We start from the raw sequence: 24,630 nt of genomic DNA, 5'->3' as shown, positions 1-24,630 counted from the left end.
GATGGCAGAAGAACTGAGTCCTCTGGTGCATTTCAAAATGGCTCTTCTTCCAGCTCCCCCTGCAGGAAGTTCTAGGAGATTTTTCCCTAGTATTTACTTTAGAAATCTGGTGGAGCTCCTGGAAGTAAATGTCACAGTGTTGTGGGGTCCCTCTTGTGACTGGATCCCTTGGAGTTGTTAACTGAGAATTTTCCAGTGAGCCTCCAGCAATCCACCAATTGCCATTTAGGTTTTTAACTCCGGCAGTAGTTTCTGCTTTGTGAGTCTCCACTCTGGAAAACCTAGACTCCCTACATAGACTTGACTGTCTAAGTAGTCTGCCTTGTGTCTACCCCTCTCTTATGAATTCATGAAGAGCTGTTGCTGTCATCACTCTCCTCAGCTTTTTACTTTTAGGACAAGGTAGCGACTTCCAAGCATCTAATATGCAAAACCAGAAACTGGAACTCTCTGTCCACTTTCTAAAAGGAAAGGATTCTGGATTTCTATGTCACCTTTCATGCTTTTTGTCATACTGAAATTTGGATAGCAGGCTATTTCTCCAAATAATCAATGAGAGGCAGAGTAGAAATTTTACTCCTCAACACCTAGGCTTAGAGGAGCAGAGAAAGGAAAATTGTGAGATAGTAAGTTGAGAGTTGAGTCTAGTTGCTCAGTATTACTCAGCCATTAAAAATAAGGAAATTATGCCATTTGCAGAAGTATGGACGGACCTGGGATGATCATACTAAGTGAAGTCAAAGATAATTATCTCATGATACCACTTATATACAAAATCTAAAAAAAAAGGTACAATTGAATTTATTTACAAAACAGAAACAAGCTCATAGACTTAGAAATCAAACTTATGGTAACAAAAGTGAAAAGCTGGGAGGGGAGGAATAAATTGGAGGTTTGGAACAGACATATATACACTCAGTTCAGTTCAGTTGCTCAGTCGTGTCCGACTCTTTGCGACCCCATGAACTGCAGCATGCCAGGCCTCCCTGTCCATCACCAACTCCTGCAGTTTACTCAAACTCAGATCCATCGAGTCGGTGATGTCATCCAGCCATCTTATTCTCTGTCGTCCTCGTCCCCTTCTCCTCCCACCCCCAATGCCTCCCAGCATCAGGGTCTTTTTCAATGAGTCAACTCTTCACATGAGGTGGCCAAAGTATTGGAGTTTCAGCAGCGAAGGGACATATGTATACCTAGGCTGATTTCATGTTGATGTCTGACAGAAAACAACAAAATTCTGTAAAGCAATTATCCTTTAATTAAAAAATAAATAAATTTAATAAAATACAATAAATAATGAACAAAGATCTACTGTACAGCACAAGGAACTCCACTCAATATTCTGTAGTAATTTGAAGAATAGATACACATATATGTATAACTGAATCACTTTGTTGTATACCTGAACTGTGGCTCAGTGGAAGAGAATCTGCCTCTAATGTAGGAGACCCAGGTTTGATCTCTGGGTTGGGAAGATCCCCTGGAGAAGGGAATGGCAACCCACTCCAGTATTCTTGCCTGAAGAGTCCTATGGACAGAGGAGCCTGGTGGGCTACAGTTCATGGGGTCGTGAAAGAGTCAGATATGACTTAGCTACTAAACAACAACAACTAGTCTCTAGTTTGGGGGGGGGGGAGCAGCAGTTTAGGACTTCCCTGGTAGCTCAGCTGGTCTGCCTGCAAAGCAGGAGACCACAGTTTGATTCCTGGGTCGGGAAGATCCATTGGAGAAGGGATAGGCTACCCACTCTAGTATTCTTTGGCGTCCCTTGTGGCTCAGCTGGTAAAGAGTCAGACACAGCTGAGCAACTTTCATTTTCACTCTCAGTAAGCATTGTAAATCAACTATACTCCAATAGAAAATAAACAATAAAGGGAAATATTTCTGAATGGCAACACAAACAAAATCTAACCAATAAATCAACCAACCACAAATTTAAAAAAAACTTTAAAAACAAAGCATTTTTAAAAAGTCCGTAACTGGGAAAATATGTATTACATATAATAGAAACAAAAACCACTTTTTCTTATTATAGAAAAATCAACAAGAGTAACAACTCAACAAAATAAGGAATAGAGGAATGATGGAGAGTTCATAGAAAAAAGTAGATTGCCTTTTAAACCATTAAAAAATGTTCAACATCACTTACAATAAAAAAATGCAAATTCAAACCATAGTTAAGTCTTTTTCACCTGAGACTGACAAAGATTAAAATAAGGAAAATAGGTGTTGGTAAGGATGTGATTTAAGCATTCTCACACATTAAATAGGTACAATCTCTTTACAGGGAAATTGGTAACAGGTATCACAAATCAGCTATTGAAGTTTAAACTAAATGTAACGACTGACCTAATGATTTCAATTAAGGAGTTTATCTGCTACAGATTCTGCTGCTTCTGTGTATTAAGAATTCGTTATGAGAATATTCACTGAATCAGTGTTAGTAATGGTAAAAGATTAGAAAATTAATGGTAGTTTAAAAGAGAATAGAATAATAATACATCATTAGACCCACACAATGGAGTATTCTGCAATGGTTTAGAGAATCTATTAGATCTCTAGCAATCAATATGGTATGACCTAAAAATAAATGATATGAAAAAAAACACAACAGAATAATATACTAAATAGCATATAATGACTACATTAAAAAACAACAATGGACTGAGTATTTCTAGAAGAAAAAACTCTGAAACAGCGACTGCCTGGGGGAATTGCAGTGGCAGTGATTTGGAAAAGTAAACATACTTTTAATTTTCATTGTGCTGCTGTAATTTTCAGTCCTTGGTATTGTTTCCTTTATTTAAGGAAGTGTGTATGTATTTAGGGGAAAAATGTACTTTAGTGAACAGTAGTCCTATTACTATTATAACTACAATTCTGAGGAAATAAATCTCCAACAACAGAGAAGGGAAATAAAATACCTTTTTCTACCCATAAAAATAAAATTAATAGCATGTAGTAAAAACTACTTTTAAGAAACAACACCTGTATTGGCAAATTATTTAACAGAACAAACCAATCAAATAGTTATTTTAACCAAGGGTAGTATCTGAAATGAAACATACTTTTTGAAATGAACCACACTTTGTTTTTCTAGGTTTAGAAGTGAAATGTAAAGCCTCAGTAGAGGAACGGAGGAAACATGAAGTTTAAAATAGTGCTTCGGGGGAGGAGTCAAGATGGCAGACTAGGAGGACACGGAGCTCACCTCTTCCCACAAATACATCGAGAATACACCTACAGATGGAACAATTCTCAGAGTATAAGCTGAACACTAGAAGAGGACTTCGGACAGCTGAAAGGACAACAAAGATCTCTGCATAACCAGGTAGAATGAAAGAAAGAAAGAAGAAACAGGAAGCTGAATGGGATCTTGCACCCCAAGGAGGGAGGGGCAAGAGAGGAGAGGCTCCTGAGCCTGGGGAAGCCCCCTCATTGGCAGGGATATCAGCTGGGACAGAAAAAGTGTTTCAGGGGCTCAGAGAATGCAGCAACCAGTCTGTGGCGGGCAGCAGAGTGAGACCTCCACAGGTGGTCCATGCCACAACCTGTGCACCCCAGCCCGAGATGTGTCTGCAGATGCAAACGGGCTGGATGCTGCAGTGTTGGGTCTGGAGAGAGCAGACCTGGTGAAAGCCTGCGGCCCGTGGTGGGGAGGAAGCCTGAAGGGATGGGCGGGTGGAGCTCTACAACCAGGAATATTTATGGAAGAAGCCTGGGACGCCATAGAAGCAAAGTGCCATTGTTCAGAGGCATGTAAAGGGTGAGGCTGTCACTGCAGGCTCTTTCAACATGTGTTGCTCTTTGCCTTGGTGGGCTCCAGGAGGGGCTGCCTCCTCAGTGGTCCACACATGCTGAGCACTGCCCCAGTGGTCTACTGCCTGAGCAGGCTCCACAGGGCTGGGGCGAGACAGATTCTCCGCTCTTGGAGAGTACACACAAGGTCTCAAAAACTGGGCCCCAGGGCAAAGCAATGACCCCACGAGAGTCTAGACCTACTTATGGGTCTTGGATAGTCCCCTCGCCAGGTGCAGGTTGGCTGTGGCTCCCTATGGAGGCAAGAATACTGGTGGCAGAGACCTCAGAGAATATTGATGGATATGAGCTTTCCCAGATGGAGGTCCCTGTTTTGGCACCAAGACCTGGCCCCATCTAACAGTCTGCAGGTTCCAGAGCTGAAATACTTCAGGCCAAACAATCAACAAGACAGGAACACAGCACCATCCAGCATCAGACAGGCTGCCTCAAGTCATACTGAGCTCAAGTGAAGTTAAGTGAAAGTCGCTCAGTCGTGTCCGACTCTGCGACCCCATGGACTATATAGTCCATGGAATTCTCCAGGCCAGAATACTGGAGTCTGTAGCTGTTCCCTTCTCCAGAGGATCTTCCCAACCCTGGGATCGAACCCAGGTCTCCCACATTGCAGGCAGATTCTTTATCAGCTGAGCCACAAGCCCTTACTGAGCTCAAAGATGCCTCTAAACATATCCCTTGGCATGGCCCTGCCCACTGAGGGCAGGCACCAGAAACAAGAAGAACTAGGATCCTGTAGCCTGCACAAAGATGACAACAAGCACAGAAGGTTAGACAAAATAAGATGACACAAATATGTTTCAGATGAAGGAACAAGATAAAAACCCACAAGAACAACTAAATGAAGAGGAAACAGGCAATCAAGCTGAAAAAGAATTCAGAGTAAAGATGATCCAAAATCTTGGGAAAAGAATGGAGGCACAGGCCAAGAAGATTTAAGAAATGTTTAACAAAGAGATAAAAGATTTAGAGAATGAAGAATCAGAGATAAACAATTCAATAATTGGGACTTCCCTAATGGTGCAGTGGATAGGAATCCACCTGCCAATGGAGACAATATGAGTTCAATCCCTGGATGGGGAAGATTCCACGTGCCAGGGAGCAACTAAGCCCATGTACTGAGCCTATGAGCCACAACTACTGAAGCCTGTGTGCCTAGAGCCTGTGCTCTGCAACAAGAGAAGCCACCACAACGAGAAGCCCATGTACAGCAATGAAGAGTAGCCCCCGCTTGCTGCAACTAGAGAAATCCCACACAAAGCAACAAAGATTCAGTGCAGCCAAAAATATGTATTTTTTTAAAATCTAAAAATCAAAAAACACAATACAAACTAAAAATATACTAGAAGGAATTAATAGCAGAATAACTAAGGCAAAGAATGAATAAATGAACTGGAAGAGTGGTGGAAATCATGGCTGCAGAACAAACAAAAATAGAATGAAAAACGATAAGAAATGAGAAAGAAAGAGGGAAAGGGCCTGAGAAGCTATTTGAAGAAATTACAGCCAAAATATCCCTTGAAAAAGGAAATAGTCACCCAAGAGCAGGAAGTGTAGAGAGTCCCTGGCAGGATAAATCCAAGGAGGAACACCATGAGGTACATATTAATCAAACTGACAAAAATTAAAATACAGAGAAAAAATATTGAAAGCAACAAGGGAAAAGCAACAAATAACATACAAGGGAATTCCCATAAAGTTATCAGGTGATTCTTCAGTGGAAACTCTGCAGGCCAGAAGAGAGTAGCATGATACATTCAAACTGACAAAAGGGAGAAAATCTCTAGCCAAAAACACTCTAACCAGCAAAGCTCTTGTTCAGACTCCACAAAGAAACGGAAAGCATTACAGACAAGCAAAAGCTAAGCGAATTCAGCATCACCAGACCAGCTTTGCAACAAATGCTAAAGGTACTTCTTTAGGTGTTAAAAAAGAAAAGGCCACACCTAGAAATATGAAAATCCACATGGGAAAGCTTACCAGTAAACATACAGCAAAAGTAGGAAATCATCCACACACAAATATGGTATCAAAACTGGCAACTGTGAGGAGAGTACAAATGCAGAAAATGGGCAATGCATTTGAAATTAAGTGAACAGCAACTTAAAAACAATGTTGTGTATATATACATATAGATAGATAGATTGCTATATCAAAACCTTATGGGAAGACTTCCCTGGTGGTGTAGTAGATAAAAATCTGCCTGCCAATGCAGGAAACACAGGTTCAATCCCCGGCCCAGGAACATTCCACATGCCTCTGGCAACTAATGCCCATGTGCCACAACCACTGTGCTCTAGAGCCCATGAGCTGTAACTATTGAGCCCACATGCCTCAACTACTGAAGCCGTGCACTCCAGAGCTCTGCAACGAGAGAAGGCACGGCAATGAGAAGCCTGCATGCTGAAGCTACAGAGTAGCCCGCACTCTCTGCAACTAGAGAAAGCCTGTGAGCAGCAATGAGGACCCAGGGCAATAAGAACTAAATAATATTAAAAAAACATTATGGGAAATGTGAACCAAAAAACTACAACAGATACACTATAGATACACACACAAAATAAAAAGCAATACAAACACTAAATCACGAGAAGAGAACAAAGAGGGAAAAAGACCTACAAAAACAACTTCAAAAGAATTTTTAAAAATGGCAATAAGAATATACATATCAATAATTACCTTAAATGTAAATAGGTTAAATGCTCCAACTGAAAGACACAAACTGCCTGAATGGATGCAAAAATAATACTCATATATACGCTGTCTGTAAGAGACCCATTTCAGACCTAGGAACACATATAGACTGAAAGTGAGGGGATGGAAAAAGATATTCTATGCAAATAGAAATGAAAAGAAAGCTGGAGTAGCAATACTCATATCAGACAAAACAGACTTTAAAATAAAGACTGTTATAAAAGACAAAGACATTACATAATGATCAAGGGATTAATGCAAGAAGAAGATATAACAATATAAATATACATGCACTCAACATAGAGACCCTCAATATACAAGACAAATGCTAAGGGAAATCAACAGTAACACAATAATGGGAGACTTGACCCTTCACTGTTCACCTGTACCTATCACAATACTGTTAGCTGGCTATATCCCAGTAAAAAATAAAAAGTTTAACAAAAAATAGATAATAAACAGAAAATAATGGGGGACTTTACACCCCACTTCCACCAATGGACAAATCAACTAGACAGAAATTCAATAAGGAACATAGGCCTTAAATGACTCATTAGACCAGATAAACCCAACTGATATTTACAAAACATTCCATCTAAAAGCAGCAGATACACTTTCTTCTCAAGTGCACATGGAACATTCTCTAGAATACATCACATCTTGGGCCACAAATCAAGCCTTGGTAAATTTAAGAAAACTGAAATCATATGAAGCATCTTTTCTGACCACAACACTAAGATTAGAATTAAATTACATGTAACAACTGTAAAGAAAACACACACACACACACAATCACGTGAAGGCTAAACAATATGTTACTAAACCAATGGATCACTAAAGAAATCAAAGAGAGAATAAAAACATGCCTAGAGACTAATGACAAAACACGACAATCTAAAACCTATGTGAAGCAACAAAAACAATTCTAAGAGGGAAATTTATAGCAATATGATCTTACCACAGAAAACAAGAAAAATTTCAAATAAACAACCTAAACTTACACCTAAAGCAACTAGAGAAAGAGGAACAAACAAAATCCAAAGTTAGCATAAGGAAAGAAATCATAAAGATCAGAGTAGAAATAAATGAAATGGAGACAAAACAATAGAACAGATGAATGAAACTAAAATCTGGGTCTTTCAAAAGATACACAAAATAAACTTTTAGCTAGACTCATCATGAAAAAAAGGGAGGACTCAAATCAGTACAATTACAAATGAAAAAGAAATTACTATAAGCACCACAGAAATACAAAGGATCATGAGAGACTACTACTACACTACTACATGTGCCAATAAAACAGACAATCTAGAAGAAATGGACAAATTCTTAGAAAGGCACAACCTGCCAAGACTGAACCAGGACAAACTAGAAAATGTGAACAGACCAATAACAAGTGATATTGAAACTGTGATTTTAAAAACTCTCAACAAAGTCCAGGGCCACATGGCTTCAAAGGTGAATTATATCTCACATTTAGAGAAAACTTATCACCTATTTTTTTGAAACTCCTGCAGAGGAAGGAAAACTCCCAAACAGCTTCTAAAAGGTTATCATCACTCTGATATCAAAATCAGACAAAGCACAAAAAAAGAAAATTACAGGCCAATATCACAGATAAACAGACGCAAAAATTCTCAACAAAATACTAGCAAACCAAATCCAACAATACATCATGATCAAGTGGGATTTATCCCAGGGATGCAAGGATTCTTCAATGCAAGCCAATTAGTGTGATATATCATATTAACAAACAGAAGAATAAAAACCACATAATTATCTTTGTAGATGCAGAAAAAGCTTTTGACAACATCATGCATATCGATATTACTTTAAATGTAAATAGATTAAATGCACCAACCAAAAGACATAGACTGGCAGGGTGGATGAAAACATGTGCATGTACACACTTCTACTTACCACATCAGTCTGCTTGACCTCCCCACCAAATTGTATGTAATTATTTTATATTGTTAAGTTAATCATGTTCCCATTATGGCTTGCAATTGTAATTAACTTTTATTTTTTGTCTGGCTATTGACTGTGAAAACTGATAAACATCTTTTACTTTTGTGATTATATTACTCACTTAATACCACCGTATCATGATTGGTCAACAGAAAAATAATAGAACTCTATATCACCAAAACTAGGATCTAACAGAAAAAAACTTGTAATCACTTTTTAAAATCTAGATGCATATCAGAATTATCTTGAAACTTTTTGAAAAATACAAATGCTCAGGTATCTCTTTTTCTCTCCAGAGCTCCAGATATGTTTCTAACGAGCAGTCATGTTTAAAAACAACTTGACTATATCATGATCTTTTAGTTTTATCTAGTATATTTCACTTTTTTCTATTTCATATTCAGGGCTCCCATTTCATTTAGTTTATGTTCTCTAATTTTTCCATCTCTTCTTTTTTTTGGATACTCTTTCTCAAGCCTTTATCAAGTATAGTAGAAAAAGTTTTGTAGACACATATGTAAATGTGTAATATATATATTTTAGAAAACTTATGAATTTTTGACTAACTAAAAAATTATGACATTTTGATTCCACCTGTTTGACTTAGTATGACTAGAATGCTAGAGTTCTAATTAAAAACTAGATATGCAATAAGCGACAAAGTTTTACTGTATAGCATATGGAACTATAGTCAATATCTTGTAATAACCTATGATAGAAAATAATTTCAAAAATAATATATATGTATTTGTATAACTCAATCACCTTGCTGTGCACATGAAACACTGTAAGTCAACTATACTTCAATAAAATATATATATTAAAAAAATGGCAAAGTTCAACAATGCAAAACTGCAATTACTTTTGCACCAACCTAATAACCTACTATACACAACAGGGAACTCAACACTCTGCAATAACCTATATGGGAAAAGAATCTGAAACAGAATGGATATATGTACAACTGATTCATTCATTTAGATGTACACTTGAAACTGACAATAAAAGTTAAAAAAATTAGAAATAATTCAATATTTAGGGGAAGAAAAAGAAACATCTTTGAAATCATCTTTGATGACCATCATTCAGTAATAAGAGTCTTTTCATTTGGTTTTTCAGATGTCTAGGAATCAAGATACTCATAACCAGTTTAAGGTTCAGTTTGGCTGAAGAAATAATTGTGCATGTCTCTATATGAAAAAATTTCTATTTTTGCTACCCTTATCCCACCCAGTTTCTTTTGCAGTGAGTTGGAGTGTTGTGGAGTTCTCTGTAGGATTACGTTGTGATAGCCCGGAAACAGTCTCAGACATAAGGATATATATATTTTCTTTTAAAATAAATCTGAGTCTCAGTTCATAAGTATTATCTAGGGACCTCATACTATTCTTCCTTTCTTTTCTTAAAATCATCCTTAGCTGGTTGTCAAAAGCTGCTGAGAACTTTCTGTATAATACACCACTCTGGTGGAGAGTCAATTGTGGTTCAGATATTTTATCCAGTCTTTCATAGGTTCCAGATGTATTGTAGAACAAAAGGTTGATAACTTCCCCCCAAAATTAACAATTCAAGATTTTTTTCCAATGAAAGAAAACACAGAAAACGATACACAAAAACTTTTCATTTTGTTACTCCTTTGATTCTAGTTGAATGTAATTGTGCCAGTACAAAGTAGATTGCAAAAGTCAAATAACTGAAGTATTATCAATCAAATTAACCCAAAGCATACAAAATCCATAGGTTTAACAGTTTTTTTTTTTAAAAAAGTCTTTATCAAATTATGTTAATTGCTATGGAGTACTAAAAATTTAACACATATCTACTTACTTCTGGTCTCTTATTTGTAACTGGTAAGATCATTTCCAAAAAATATTATAATATATATTAACTTTTAAATTAAAAACTGTTCAACAGTAAATAACCGAAATCAAACTAAAGTGACATCAAAAGGCAATTAAGTGATTTATAGTCATTCATTAAACAATTTATGGGGCATCTCTAGACAGTGGAATACTATGTAGCCACGAACAAGAATAAGACAGCTTATCACATAATGATTTTGAATGATTTCTAAGAGATTTTGTGAAGCAAAAAGCAGCTCACACAATAGTGTATAAATAAACTACTTGGTTAAAACCATGATGTGAGGGAAAAAGAATTTTATATATATATATATATGAATACTATAGTTGTTTATATATTACATATTTGGTATAGATTTTATATAGGTAACACAGGTCCCTGGAAATAAAAAAAAAAGAAATTAAACTAGAGAGGAGAACAGGATGGTAGCCATAGCAGTACAACTTTTACTGAATACTTGTTTCTGAATACTTTTACTGAGTATCTTTCAGTTTAAAATCATATAAAACCGTGACCTATTCAAAAATAATTTAAAAACTCAAAATTTTTAATAAAAAGTGTCTGTAACTCTGGTTGCTATTTTAGAGTATCTAATTTTTCTTAGGATGTTAAGATATTGCTTTTCTGTTTCTGTTGAGGAAAGAATCAGCCTCATGTGTCACGACCCAGTCTTATTTTAAAAACAGGTTTTAGGTACTGTACTTACAGTTCCACCCATGTGAGGCGGCAGGTATTCTACACTGACATAGTCTTGGATGTCATTTTTACTCGTAAACTTCAACAAACTCACTGCTTCTGGACCAAGCCAAGTTTTCACAATTTTGAAAGCAGCTGAAGAAAAAGACAATCACTGTATTAAATTCCTTTCATTCTCTTTCTCGATTTACTTACCGTATGTGCTAACGTAGGTCCTCTGAGATTAGTTTGGGCTATAATCTGTTAATATGTATTTTTCCATGGCATGATAGTTATATTCACATTCTCTAACCCCTTATGGCAGAAAGTGAAGAAGAACTAAAGAGCCTCTTGATGAAAGAGCAGAGTGAAAAAGTTGGCTTAAAGTTTAACATTCAGAAAACTAAGACCATGATATCTGGTCCCATCACTTCATGGCAGATAGATGGGGAAACAATGGGAACAGTGATAAACTATTTTTGGGGGCTCCAAAATCACTGCAGATGGTGACTGCAGTCATGAAATTAAAAGATGCTTGCTCCTTGGAAGAAAAGCGATGACCAACTTAGCATATTAAAAAGCAGAGACATTACTTGCTGAAAAAGGTCTCTAGTCAAAGCTGTGGTTTTTCCAGTAGTCATGTATGGATGTGAGAATTCGACTATAAAGAAAGCTGAGCACCGAAGAATTGATGCTTTTGAACTGTGGTGTTGGTGAAGGCTCTTGAGAGTCCCTTGGACTGCAAGGAGATCCAACCAGTCCATCCTAAAGGAAATCAGTCCTGAATATTCACTGGAAGGACTGATGCTGAAGCTGATACTCCAATACTTTGGCCACCTGATGCAAAGAACTGACTCATCTGAAAAGACCCTGATGCTGGGAAAGATTGAAGGTGGGAGGAGAAGGGGACGACAGAGGATGAGATGGTTGGATGGCATCACTGACTCAATGGACATGAGTTTGAGCAAGCTCCAGGAGTTGGTGGTGGACAGGCAAGCCTGGAATGCTACAGTCCATGGGGTTGCAAAGTTGGACACGACTGAGCAACTGAACTGCACTGAATCCCTGTAGGCATTTATACTTTGTGCCTTATGGATTTCAAATGTTCCAGGAAGATTCTGGGGGATTAAATTACCTTGATGTTCATTAACAAACTTATGGTTTTGGCCTGTGAACAAATCCATCAATGATCCCGACTTCTAAGATTTCCAGACAATGAATCAAACTGCATTGTGATTCACCACCTGTACAATAGTATGGGAAAAGTCATTTTCCTTATGCTTCTCTAATAAATCCCCAATCTGAAAAATCTTCTAAAATGGGAAGTCAGGAAGACAAAGAAAAAGCACTTCCCTTATGTATGTGAGCCAGACCCAGACTTTTCACCCTAACCTTAAACTTCTGTGCCTTTCTCTTAAGCCCTGCAGCTTAGAGTTATGACGATATTATACAATCTCCAAGAATAAAATTCTCAAACACAGCTATTTAGTAACTACAGTTTTGTTCTATCATGCCATTTTGATAAACTTTTTAACCTTTCAATCATGACTTCCTAAGCACATTTTAATGGAATTAAAAGAGAAATCCTGAATTAATTTGCAAAAGCATCAATGAAAAAGTCAAGAAATAAAACAGCATGATAATGAACATTAAACAGTAGTTCAGAAAATTGCATTTTTACTTTGGCTAATTATTTTAAAAATTTTCTACATAACATTTACATTTTCATTAATTTCAATTTAAAAAGTCTGAGTTGGCATGTTTGAAGCTATGGTACTTGAAAGTAACTGAAGTGCTAAAGCTGACTTTTTATAACAGCTTTTATTGAGATAAAATTTACATACCATAAAATTCACTTTTTTAATGTATACTCATCAATGATTTTTCTTTAGTATATTCACAGAGTTGTGGAACTCATCACCACTATCTGATTTTGGAACATTTTCATCATCCAAAAAGAAATCTCCACCCATGGGCAATCTCTCCTTATCTTCCTTTCTCCCTGACAACCATTAATCTAGTTTCTGTCTTTATGGATTTGCCCATTTTTATAACTGAGTTTTTATAAATACGTGTTTTTATTTCCTACTAGCTTTGTTCACTCAGCATGTTTTTAAGGATCATCTGTAATGGAGCATGTATCATATTTAATTCCTTTTTATGGCTGAATAATTTTTCATTTCATGGTTATATAACATCTGTTTATTTGCTGTTTATTAGCATTTGTTATTATCAATAACCTCAGATACACAGATGATACCACCCTTATGGCAGAAAGTGAGAGAAACTAAAGAGCCTCTTGATGAAAGTGAAAGAGGAGAGTGAAAAAGTTGGCTTAAAACTCAATATTCAAAAAACGAAGATCATGGCATCTGGTCCTATCACTCCATGGCAAATAGCTGGGGAAACAATGGAAACAGTGACAGACTTTATTTTCTTGGGCTCCAAAATCACCTGAGATGGTGACTGCAGCTATGAAATTAAAAGCTGCTTGGTCCTTGGAAAAAAAGGTGTAACCAACCTAGACAACATATTAAAAAGCAGAGAGACATTACTTGCCGACAAAGGTCTCTAGTTCAAGCTGTGGTTTTTCCAGTAGTCAAGTATGGATGTGAGAATTGGACTATAAAGAAAGCTGAGCACCGAAGAATTGATGCTTTTGAACTGTGGTGTTGGAGAAGACTCTTGAGAGTCCCTTGGACTGCATGGAGATCCAACCAGTCCATCCTAAAGGAAATCAGTCCTGAATATTCATTGGAAGGACTGATGCTGAAACTGAAACTCAAATACTTTGGCCACCTGATGCAAAGAACTGACTCACTGGAAAAGACCCTGATGCTAGGAAAGATTGAAGGTGGGAGGAGAAGGGGACGATAGAGGATGAGATGGTGGATGGCATCACCGACTCGATGGACATGAGTTAGAGCAAGCTCCAGGAGTTGGTGATGGACAGGGAAGCCTGGCCTGTTGCAGTCCATGGGGTTGCAAAGAGTCAGACACGACTGAGCCACTGAACTGAACATTTGTTTATCCATTCATCAACTGATGAACTTTGGATTATTTCCACTTTTCACTACTATGAATAATGCTATTATGAACCTTTGTGTAGAACTCTTTGTGTAGATACACGTTTTCAATTCTCTGGGACATATACCTAGGAGTGAAATTGCTAGGTCACATGATAACTCTGTATTTCATTTTTTGAGGAATGGCCAACTGTTTTTCCAGTGGCTGCACTATTTAACATTCTCACCCACAGTGTATGAGGGTTCCAAATTCTCTACATCATTATGGACACTTGTTACTTTATTCTGTATTTTTTATTACAGCCCTCCTAGTAGATGTTGAAGTAGTATCTCATTTGGTCTTAATTTGCATTTCTTTAATGATGTTGAGCAGCTTTTATGGGTTTATCACCCATTCGCATATTTTCTTTGGCAAAATATCTATTAAAATCTTTTGTCCTTTTCAACTGGGTCACTTGTCATTTTATTGTTGCATTATAAAAGTCATTTATATATCCTACTCATAAGTCCCTTTTCTGATGTCTGATTTGTAAATATTTTCTTCCATTCTGAGAACTGTCTTTTTACCTTCTTGATGGTGTCCTTTAAGGTAAACAAGTTTTCAGTATTAACGAAGTACAATATATCTATTCCTTTGTTGCTTGTGCTTTTTGGGTCATACCTAAGAAACCACTGTCTACTCCAAGGTCACATTGATTTACCCCTATGGTGTTTCTAACAGGTTTATAGTTTTAACTCTGATCCATTTAGAGTTCATTTCTGTAGATGTTGGAAGGTAGAGGTCCAACTTCATTCTTTTGAATGCTGATATTCAGTTGTTCCAGTATCATTTGTTTAGAAGGCTAATCTTTCTCCACTTAATTGTCTTGGCACCATTGTCAAGAAATCAATCATAAATGTTAGGATTTATTTCTGGACTCTCAATTCTATTTTACTGATCTTTATTTCTATTACAGTGTTCACACCACCATGTCTTAATGCTTTATAGTGAATTTTAAAATCCAGAGATTGACTTTCCTGGTGGTGCAGTGGGTAAGAATCCACCTGCCAATGAAGGGGACACAGGTTCAATTTCTGGCCTCGGAGGATTCCACATGCCACGGAGAAACTGGGCCCGTGTGCTGCAGCTACTGAGCCAGCGCTCTAGAGTTTGCGAGCTGAGACTACTGAGCCTGTGTGCCATGATTACTGAAGGGCGCTTATCTACAGCCAGTGTTCTGCAACATAAGGGGTCACCACAATGAGAGGCTCACACACTGCAACTGAAGGGTATCCCGCATTCTCCACAACTAGAGAAAAGCCCAGACAGCAGTGAAGACCCAGCATGGCCAAAAGTAAAGAAATAAAATTATTAAAAAAATCATCAGTCAAAAATAGTTTAAAAATTAATAAAATCAAGAGGTGTGAGTCCCTCAATTTCACTGTTCTTACTCAAGACTATCTTTATTACTCTGGGTCTCATGCATCTCCATATGATTTAAGGACAAACTTTTCCGAATCTGTTAAAAAAAAAAAAAAAAAGTGGGGGCAGCAGTTGGAATTTTGACAGAAACTGCACTGAATCTGTAAATCAACTTTGAAGCACTGCCATCTTGGTAATTAACAGGTCTTCTAATCCATGAACAAGATATGAATATTTACCTAGATCTTGAATTCCCTTCAGTGGTGTTTTATAGTTTTCAGTGTATGAGTCTTCACCTTTTTATTATTTTTATTTCTAAGTATTTTATTCTTTGTGATGCTATTATAACTGGAATGATTATATAATATCATTTTGGGTTATTCATTGCTAATGCATAGACACAGTTGATTTCATGTATTGACTTTGCATCAGGTCACCTTGCTGAACTTGTTTACTGGTTCTAACAGGCTTCTGTGTATGTATGGTTTGTATTACTTAAAGTTTTCCATATAGATGTCACCTGCAAATATGAACAGTATGACTTCTTTTCTAATCTGAATGGTTTTTCTTTTTCTTGCCTAAGTGCCCTGACAATCTAAATGGTAAGAGCTGACAACTTTATCTGGTTCCTGATCTTAGGGGGAAAGTATTCATTCTTTTACTAAGCATGATGCTAACTGGGGGTTTTCAAAGATGAAGTTTTACACAGATGTCCTTTATCAGGGTGAGGAAATTCTCTTCTGTGAAGAATTAACTTTACTCAAAGAAAGGTCTGGCCTTTATCCTCAGTTTTCAGAAGTAATCTTCATGTCTGTCGGAGTGTCTTTGGTTGCCTATATGCTTGAGGCACACTGAACAGTATGATTTAGTTTGGGGGCTTTGGGTCGCACAGTATCTGGAGACCCCTGGAGAGACTGGAGACTGAGGTGAACCATGCGATAAACTGGTCAGGCCTGGGTGATGGAGCCCCGGTAAAAGCTTTGAACGTCAGTGCTTGGGTGAGCTTTCCTGGTTGGTGGTACTCTACGAGCACTGTCACCTACTGATGGTGGGAAAGTAATGCACTTCACATTTGATACTTTCCTGGATTCTGCCATATGTTTTTCTTCCTTGGCTGATTTTAATCTGAATCCTTTTTCAGTAATAAATCATAGCTGAGTATAATACCTTTCAGTGAATTCTGTGAGTGACTGTAGTAAACCTAAGGGTGCTTTTGGAAACCCCTTTACATTTACAGTTGGTATCAGAAGTGAGAGTAGTCTTGTGTGAACTACTGTGATCCCCACTAACTATTCAGACATTCCAACTCTTTCTGCCTTCTATTCCTAGCTTCTTGGGTACTGTTATCAGGAGAGTGCAGTGGATTTTCTCAAATTTTTCTTGTGTCTATTAAAATTATCACGTGGTTTTTTTCCTCCTTTATTAATATGTTGAATACCTGGTTAATTTTCATATGTTGAACCGACTTTGCATTCCTGAATAAATCCCACTTGATCACAGCATATAACACCATTCACATGCTTGCTAGATTCAGTTTGTTAATACTTTCTTGAGGGTTGGTTCATTTATATTCATAAGGAATATTAGTCTCTAGTTTTCTTTTCCTGTGAGGTTTGGTATTAGGGATATACTCGCCTCATAAAATGAGTTGGGACATGCTTTATATTTTCTGGAAGAGTTTCAGAAGAGTTGGTATTTTCTTCTTCTATATAGGTCTAGTAGAATTTACTAGTGAAGCAAATACCTTGTCCTAACAACCCAAGAGACAACTCTACACAAGGACATCACCAAATGGTCAATACTGAAATCAGACTGATTTATATTCTTTGCAGCCAAAGAGGAGAAGCTCTATAGTCAACAGAAATAAGACCTGGAACTGCCTGTGGCTCAGATTATGAGCTCCTTATTGCAAAATTCAGACTTAAATTTGAGGAAAATAGGGAAAACCACTAGGCCATTCAGGTATGACCTAAATCAAATTCCTTATGATTATACAGTGGAGGTGATGAACAGATTCAAGGGATTAGATCTGGTAGCAAGTGCCTGAAGAACTATGGATGGAGGTTCGTAACATTGTACAGAAGGCAGTGACCAAAACCATCCCAAAGAAAAACAAATGCAAGAAGGCCAAGTGATCATATGAGGAGGCTTTACAAATAGCTGATGAAAGAAGAGATGAGGAAGGCAAGGGAGAAAGGGAAAGATATACCCAACTGAATGCGGAATTCCAGAGAATAGCAAGGAGAGCTAAGAAGGCCTTCTTAAATAGACAATGCAAAGAAACAGAAGAAAACAATCAACTGGGAAAGACCAGAGATTTCTTCAAGAAAACTGGGGATATTAAGGGACCATTTCACACAAGGATGGACATGATAAAGGACAGAAACAGTAAGGACCTAATAGAAGCAGAAGCGATTAAGAAGATGTGGCAAGAATACACAGAAGGACTGTACAAAAAAGCTGTTAAAGACAGAGATAACCATGATGGTGTGGTCACTCACCTAGACTCAGACATCCCACAGTGTGAAGTCAAGTGGACCTCAGGGAGCACTACTAACAATAAAGCTAGTGGTGGTGATGAAATTACAGCTTGACTATCTAAAATAGTAAAAGATGATGCTGTTAAAGTGCTGCATTCAATATGTCAAAATCTGGCAAACTCACTGGTGGCCACAGGACTGGAAAAGGTCAGTTTTCATCCCAATCCCAAAGAAAGGCAACACTAAAGAATGTTCAAACTACCATACAACTGTGCTCATTTCATATGCTAGTAAGGTTATGCTCAAAATCCTTCAAGCTAGGATTCAGCAGTACATGAACCTAGAACTTCCAGATGCACAAGCTGGGTTTAGAAATGGCAAGGGAACCAGAGATCAAATTGCCAACATCCACTGATCATAGAAAAAGCAAGAGAATTCCAGGAAAACATTTACTTCTGCTTCACTGACTACACTAAAGGCTTTGTGTGGATCAAATCAAATTGTGGTAAATTTTTAAAGAGATGAGAATACCAGATCACCTCACCTGCCTCCTGAGAAACCTGTAAGTGGATTAAGAAGTAATAGTTAGAACCGGACATGAAAACAACAGACTGCTTTAAATTGGGAAAGGGGTATAACAAGAATGTATATTGTTACCCTACATTTAACTTATATGCAGAGTACATCATGCGAAATGTGGGCTGGATGAATCACAAGTTGGAATCAAGATTACTGGGAGAAATAGCAACAACCTCAGATATAGAGATGATACCACCCTTATGGCAGAAAGCAAAGAGGAACTAAAGAACCTCTTGATGGGGTGAAAGAAGAGAGTGAAAAAGCTGGCTTAAAACTCAACATTCAAATGGTTATATTTGACTAATTTAAAATTAAATACTCTGCCAAATAAAAGACTTGTTTTCTAAGTACACAAACAAAAACACTCAACATTTAAAAAGCTAAGACCATGGAATCTGTCCCATCACTTCATGGCAAATAGAAGGAGATAAAGTGGAAGCAGTGACAGATTTTATTTTCTTGGGCTCCGAAATTACTGTGGATGGTGACTGCAGCCATGAAATTAAAAGACACTTGCTCCTTGGAAAGAAAGCTATGACAAGCCTATTCAGCATATTGAAAAGGAGAGACATCACTTTGCCAGCAAACGTCCATAGAGTCAGAGATATGGTTTTTCCAGTAGTCATGTATGGATGTGAGAGTTGGACTATAAAGAAGGCTGAGCGCTGAAGAATTGATGCTTTTGAATTGTGGCGCAGGAGAAGACTCTTGAGAGTCCCTTGGACAGCAAGGAGATCAAACCAGTCCATCCTAAAGGAAATCAACCCTGAATATTCATTGGAAGGACTGATGCTGAAACTGAAGCTCCGATATTTTGGCCATCTGATGGGAAAAGTCAACTCACTGGAAAAGACCTCGATGGCAGGAAAGATTGAGGGCAAGAGAAAGGGGTGACAGAGGATGAGATGGTTGGATGGCATCACCAACTCAATGGACATGAGCAAACTCTGGGAGATAGTAAAGGACAGGGAAGGCTGGCATGCTGCAGTTTATGGGGTCACAAAGAGTTGGACACGATTTAGAGGCTGAAGAACAACTAGGGAAGCCATTTTGGGTCTTGGCTATTTTTTATGATTTTTTAAATTAATAATTCAAGTTCTTTTGCTATACTTATTCAGAATCTTGAGTCCATTTTCATAGTTTATGTCTTTCTAGGAATTTGTCCATTTCATCAAGGTTATCTAATTTCCTGGCATGCAATTATTCACAATATCCCCTTACAATCCTTTAAATTTCTCTAAGGTCTACAGTGATGTCTCTTCTTTTATTCCTGACTTTAATAATTTGAGTGGGTTTTTTTTTTCCATTCATCAATTTAACCAAAGTTTTTGTTAATTTTGTTGAACTTTTCAAAGAACCACGTTTTGATTTCATTGCTTTTCTGTACTGCTTTCTATGGAACAACTGACTTTGGCAAACACAAATGAAAACGCACATTCTAAAAATAACATTAAATTTACAACCACACTGAAACTGGTAAAGAAGGTTCTTCAATGGTTTAAACTTTTTTTTGTCAAAGAACATATCATGACTGTCATAAGGATCATGTGACAACAGAGATTTGAGTATTAGATTCATCCCATTTTCTTGCTCAACTCTTGAAGCCCAGGAGAAAACCTAGCTAAGGCCTGCATTCTGTGATATACCTCATCTGAAGGTGACGACTGAGGCTTCTGGCTACAGTTTTACCTGAATGGTTCAATATTTAAAAGCTGTTTTTAGGCATGACTAAAGGGTGTCCCCAAAGTCTGGAAACAGAATGTTAGCCCAGTTTGCCTAGGAACAGCCTTTGACTATTCCAGCTCCAGCCTGTTGAAAGTACACACCGAGCACAATACAAACATTTTTTTAAAAAACAAGTATAGAAATATTGCTAAACTGGGAAGAAATAAAGGAATCGGACATTTTGTATTATGAAGGTATAAGTAATATACTCACCGTTCATTATCCAAGGCATATCGAAGATCACAATTTTTGCTGAAAGATGGGGGAAAAAAAATTCATTGACTGTAACTCAGTCCTGCAATAATAGTATCACTCACACCTGATCAAGAAAAAACTAGTGACATAAATGTAACTAAAAGCTGAGATATATGACTCAGGTTTAATCCCGTGAAGTGTGAGTAGTGCTAGAAGTAAACTAACTTCTCACAATGGTGAGGGGTTCACCCAGGAGGATGGCTTATGTGTAATGAAAAATGCACTATCACTGCCTGCTGGCAAATACCCTGTTCCTTTATTCATTTATAGCTTTTGTTTTTTGCAGAAAAGTACAAAAAATAGTTAAGTGGGTAAGTGGAGACTATGGATGTGGCATGTGGTATTAGTGCTAAAGTCCACTGAGCTTTAAAATGATTTCAATGTCTAATTTATGGTTTCAATTATAATTTTATAGAGATTATATTGTTAAACCCACTCTTGACAGTTGTCCTCATTTTTAGTAAGTCATGTTTTAAGAAACAAAACTTGTTTCAACTTTTCTTAATATTATCAGCCCTAGGAAGCCAATAATTCCGAAGTATACAGAAACATTAGTTGTATACTTAGATGAAGATATTAAACAGCTCTATTAACAATTGTGACAAAGAATCAGAACTCACAAAGGGGACTTTTGATATAAAATTCATTCTAGTTCAGATGAATCAAAAGACAATTTCATTCTTCTCTGAACAGGGAACCTCCTAGAATAATTAATGTAGGACAAGTAAAGTACAGGTAGGGCAGAAGGTACATGAAAACAGGTACCCTGGTGCTTAATACCTCAGTCTTCATCTGAGATATGCCTCAAAAGATCTGGATTCAATAGTTTAAGAAATAATAGTTACATTTCATGACAAATTTTAAAGCCTGGGTGTTCACTGGAAGGAATGATGCTGAAGCTGAAACTCCAATACCCTGGCCACCTCATGTGAAGAGTTGACTCACTGGAAAAGACCCTGATGCTGGGAGGGATTGGGGGCAGGAGGAGAAGGGGGCGACAGAGGATGAGATGGCTGGATAGCATCACTCACTCGATGGACATGGGTTTCAGTAAACTCCAGGAAGTGGTGATGGACAGGGAGGCCTGGCGTGCTGTGATTCATGGGGTCACAAAGAGTCGGACATGACTGAGTGACTGAACTGAACTGAATCTAAGATTCTATAAAATTCAATGTCTGCAAAGCATTATGCAGCTAGAATATATACATTATATAGTTATTTGGAATGATACTGTTCAATTCATCTTCATATAGACCTGTGAACTTATTAACAGTTTCCTCAAAAGAATCTTTGATATATTTTATAAAGTAGTAATAATATTTGTGCTCTTCAAAATGGCTCTTCACCCATTTTTTAAAAATAAAACTGAAGTGTTAAGTATAAAAAAAATGGCTCTTCACAAACTGCTTTGGATATTTCAATAAACGAGGGGAGATTTTTCTTTCATCTTGTACATAAAAGAAAGAAAGCCTAATAATATGGGGTAGTGTTTCCCTACTGACCAATGACTGGCACCACTCAGCAAGTCTTAATGAATCAGGGTACATGCCAGATCCAGGAAGAATTCAGAAGGAACAGCAGATTCTACAGGTTCCCCAAATCAAACATTTCTTTTACCTAAAAATGTTCATGAATACTCTCTCTGAAAACATGAAAGCACAGGGCTACGAGTGGCACTGATCCTTGACATCCTTCATGCTTTCTGTCTGCTCTTCATATTAACACTAACGTGAAAGCATGTCAGCAATAACCACCACAATATTGTAAAGTTATTAGCCTCCAATTAAAATAAATAATTTAATTTAAAAAACTCACCAAAAAAAAGGCTTGACCTAAAAAAAATATATAATGACTTAGGGATTTCCTGCTTTAATGTCACCTGAGTTACCAGTTCCAAAAGATCCCAACTGTGGAATTTGCCAGGGGTGTATCCAACCAGACCTCAGTTTTTTTCTGATATCCCTGTTGCATCTCTCCTGTCTCTTTACTTTCATCCTACAGGGGTTAAAAGTTTTTGACTATCTATGTGGGATGGCATCTTGATTCTTCAGGGGGAAATCATCATATAAATCTAATCAATCAAACATGAATATATAACATGTAGGAGTGCCTCATTTAGGTAATGAACAGAAGACTCACAAAAAAACAAAATCTAAATGCCAACTAGTCAAATGTGTTCTTAGTAACAATTAAAAAATATCAAATTGATAGAAACAGTGCATTTTATGTTTGAGTATTGCTTATCACACAGTATACTTATCAATACTGCTCATCTGTTTCCTGCATGTAAGAAGCTCCAAATAATACTTAAAATTAATTTCTCAGTTGAAAATATTAGTTAAAAATGGTACGATCTTAGAAATATATGTATGTTTTTATGTCTCTACATGTGTGTGTATGTGTGTGTTATAGGATGACAAATACACAGATTATAACTATAAAGGACAGTGATTATTTATTTATGAAAATTTTCTCCTATACCTACTAGGATATGCACTTACACTTCTATTAACACATTTAAAGCTCTCACCAAAAAGTAACGTCTCAGGTTTTAAAGGCTATAACAATATAAAGCTCACAATTGTCATTGTCTATGGTTTCACTATATTTTTATAAACAAGAAACTTACTTACAGAGGTATTTAGGGTAATAAACCTTAAAGCAGTTGATGATAAAGCGTACAAAGTCCATGTCCTAAAATAAAGAATATACATTTAAATTTACATAATGTCCACATTAGAAAATTTTAAATTGCATATTTCTAAGGGTGATCAATTAAATAAAAATGAGGTAATTATCAAATTCTTTAAAAATAGCTCATAAAATAAGTATCTATATTTCCAGAATTTGGTTTCTAAGTCATTAACATACTTAAAATAATCAATCTTAAAACTGAATTAAATATATGGCTGAGTCCCTTTGCTGTTCACTTGAAACTATCACAACATTGTTTGTCAATTGGCTATACCCCAATACAAAATAAAAAGTTAAAAAAAATCGAGTTAAAGAAATTAAATGCTTACACATCATTCATCTTACCTCAAACTAGTTAGATACTTCAGGCTGCTAAGGAAATGTGGCATTATAAAATGGATCTAAAAAGGAACTCTCATAGAAAAATTCTAAACATCTGTTGAACAATTAAAGAATTATTTACAACATCACTCATTATCAGAGAAATGCAAATCAAAACCACAATGAGGTACCATTATATGCCAGTCAGGATGGCTGCTATCCAAAAGTCTACAAGCAATAAATGCTGGAGAGGGTGTGGAGAAAAGGGAACCCTCTTACACTGTTGGTGGGAATGCAAACTAGTACAGTCGCTATGGAGAACAGTTTGGAGATTTCTTAAAAAACTGGAAATAGAACTGCCATATGACCCAGCAATCCCACTTCTGGGCATACACACCCAGGAAATCAGATCTGAAAGAGACACGTGCACCCCAATGTTCATCGCAGCACTGTTTATAATAGCCAGGACATGGAAGCAACCTAGCTGCCCATCAGCAGACGAATGGATAAGGAAGCTGTGGTACATATACACCATGGAATATTACTCAGCCATTAAAAAGAATTCATTTGAATCAGTTCTAATGAGATGGATGAAACTGGAGCCCATTATACAGAGTGAAGTAAGCCAGAAAGATAAAGAACATTACAGCATACTAACACATATATATGGAATTTAGAAAGATGGGAATGATAACCCTATATGCAAAACAGAAAAAGAGACACAGATGTACAGAACAGACTTTTGGACTCTGTGGGAAAAGGCGAGGGTGGGATGATCTGAGAGAACAGCATCAAAACATGTATATTATCAAGGGTGAAACAGATCACCAGCCCAGGCTGGATGCATGAGACAAGTGCTCAGGGCTGGTGCACTGGGAAGACCCAGGGGGATGGGATGGGGAGGGAGGTGGGAGGGGGGATCAGGATGGGGAACACATGTAAATCCATGGCTGACTCATGTCAATGTATGGCAAAAACCACTACAATATTGTAAGGTAATTAGCCTCCAACTAATAAAAATAAATGGAAAAAAATAAATTAAAAAAAAACCTGAAAAAAAAAAAAAGAATTATTTAGAACAAATATACAGACTACAGCCTGACTACTGGGAATGGCAATATATATGTATATA

The 24,630-nt window shown here is 37.1% G+C and overlaps 1 protein-coding gene across 2 annotated transcripts in view; it reads right to left on the bottom strand.

Annotated features, from left to right (window-relative positions):
- Nucleotides 1-24,630, bottom strand: part of MOSPD2 (motile sperm domain containing 2) — an 82,860-nt gene that overhangs the window by 31,791 nt on the left and 26,439 nt on the right. For both annotated transcript variants that reach the window (XM_065915884.1, XM_065915885.1), the window contains exons 6-8: nt 23,117-23,177; nt 20,442-20,480; nt 11,048-11,172 (exon numbers count right to left, since the gene is read on the bottom strand). In XM_065915884.1, the coding sequence (XP_065771956.1) occupies nt 11,048-11,172; nt 20,442-20,480; nt 23,117-23,177 (225 nt within the window). The remainder of the gene's footprint in view (nt 1-11,047; nt 11,173-20,441; nt 20,481-23,116; nt 23,178-24,630) is intronic.

Source organism: Muntiacus reevesi, chromosome X (genome assembly GCF_963930625.1).
Source record: "Muntiacus reevesi chromosome X, mMunRee1.1, whole genome shotgun sequence".
Classification (NCBI taxonomy): Eukaryota; Metazoa; Chordata; class Mammalia; order Artiodactyla; family Cervidae; genus Muntiacus; species Muntiacus reevesi.
Note: the sequence above shows the minus strand (reverse complement) of the source record. Positions and strands in the feature narration are given on the sequence as shown.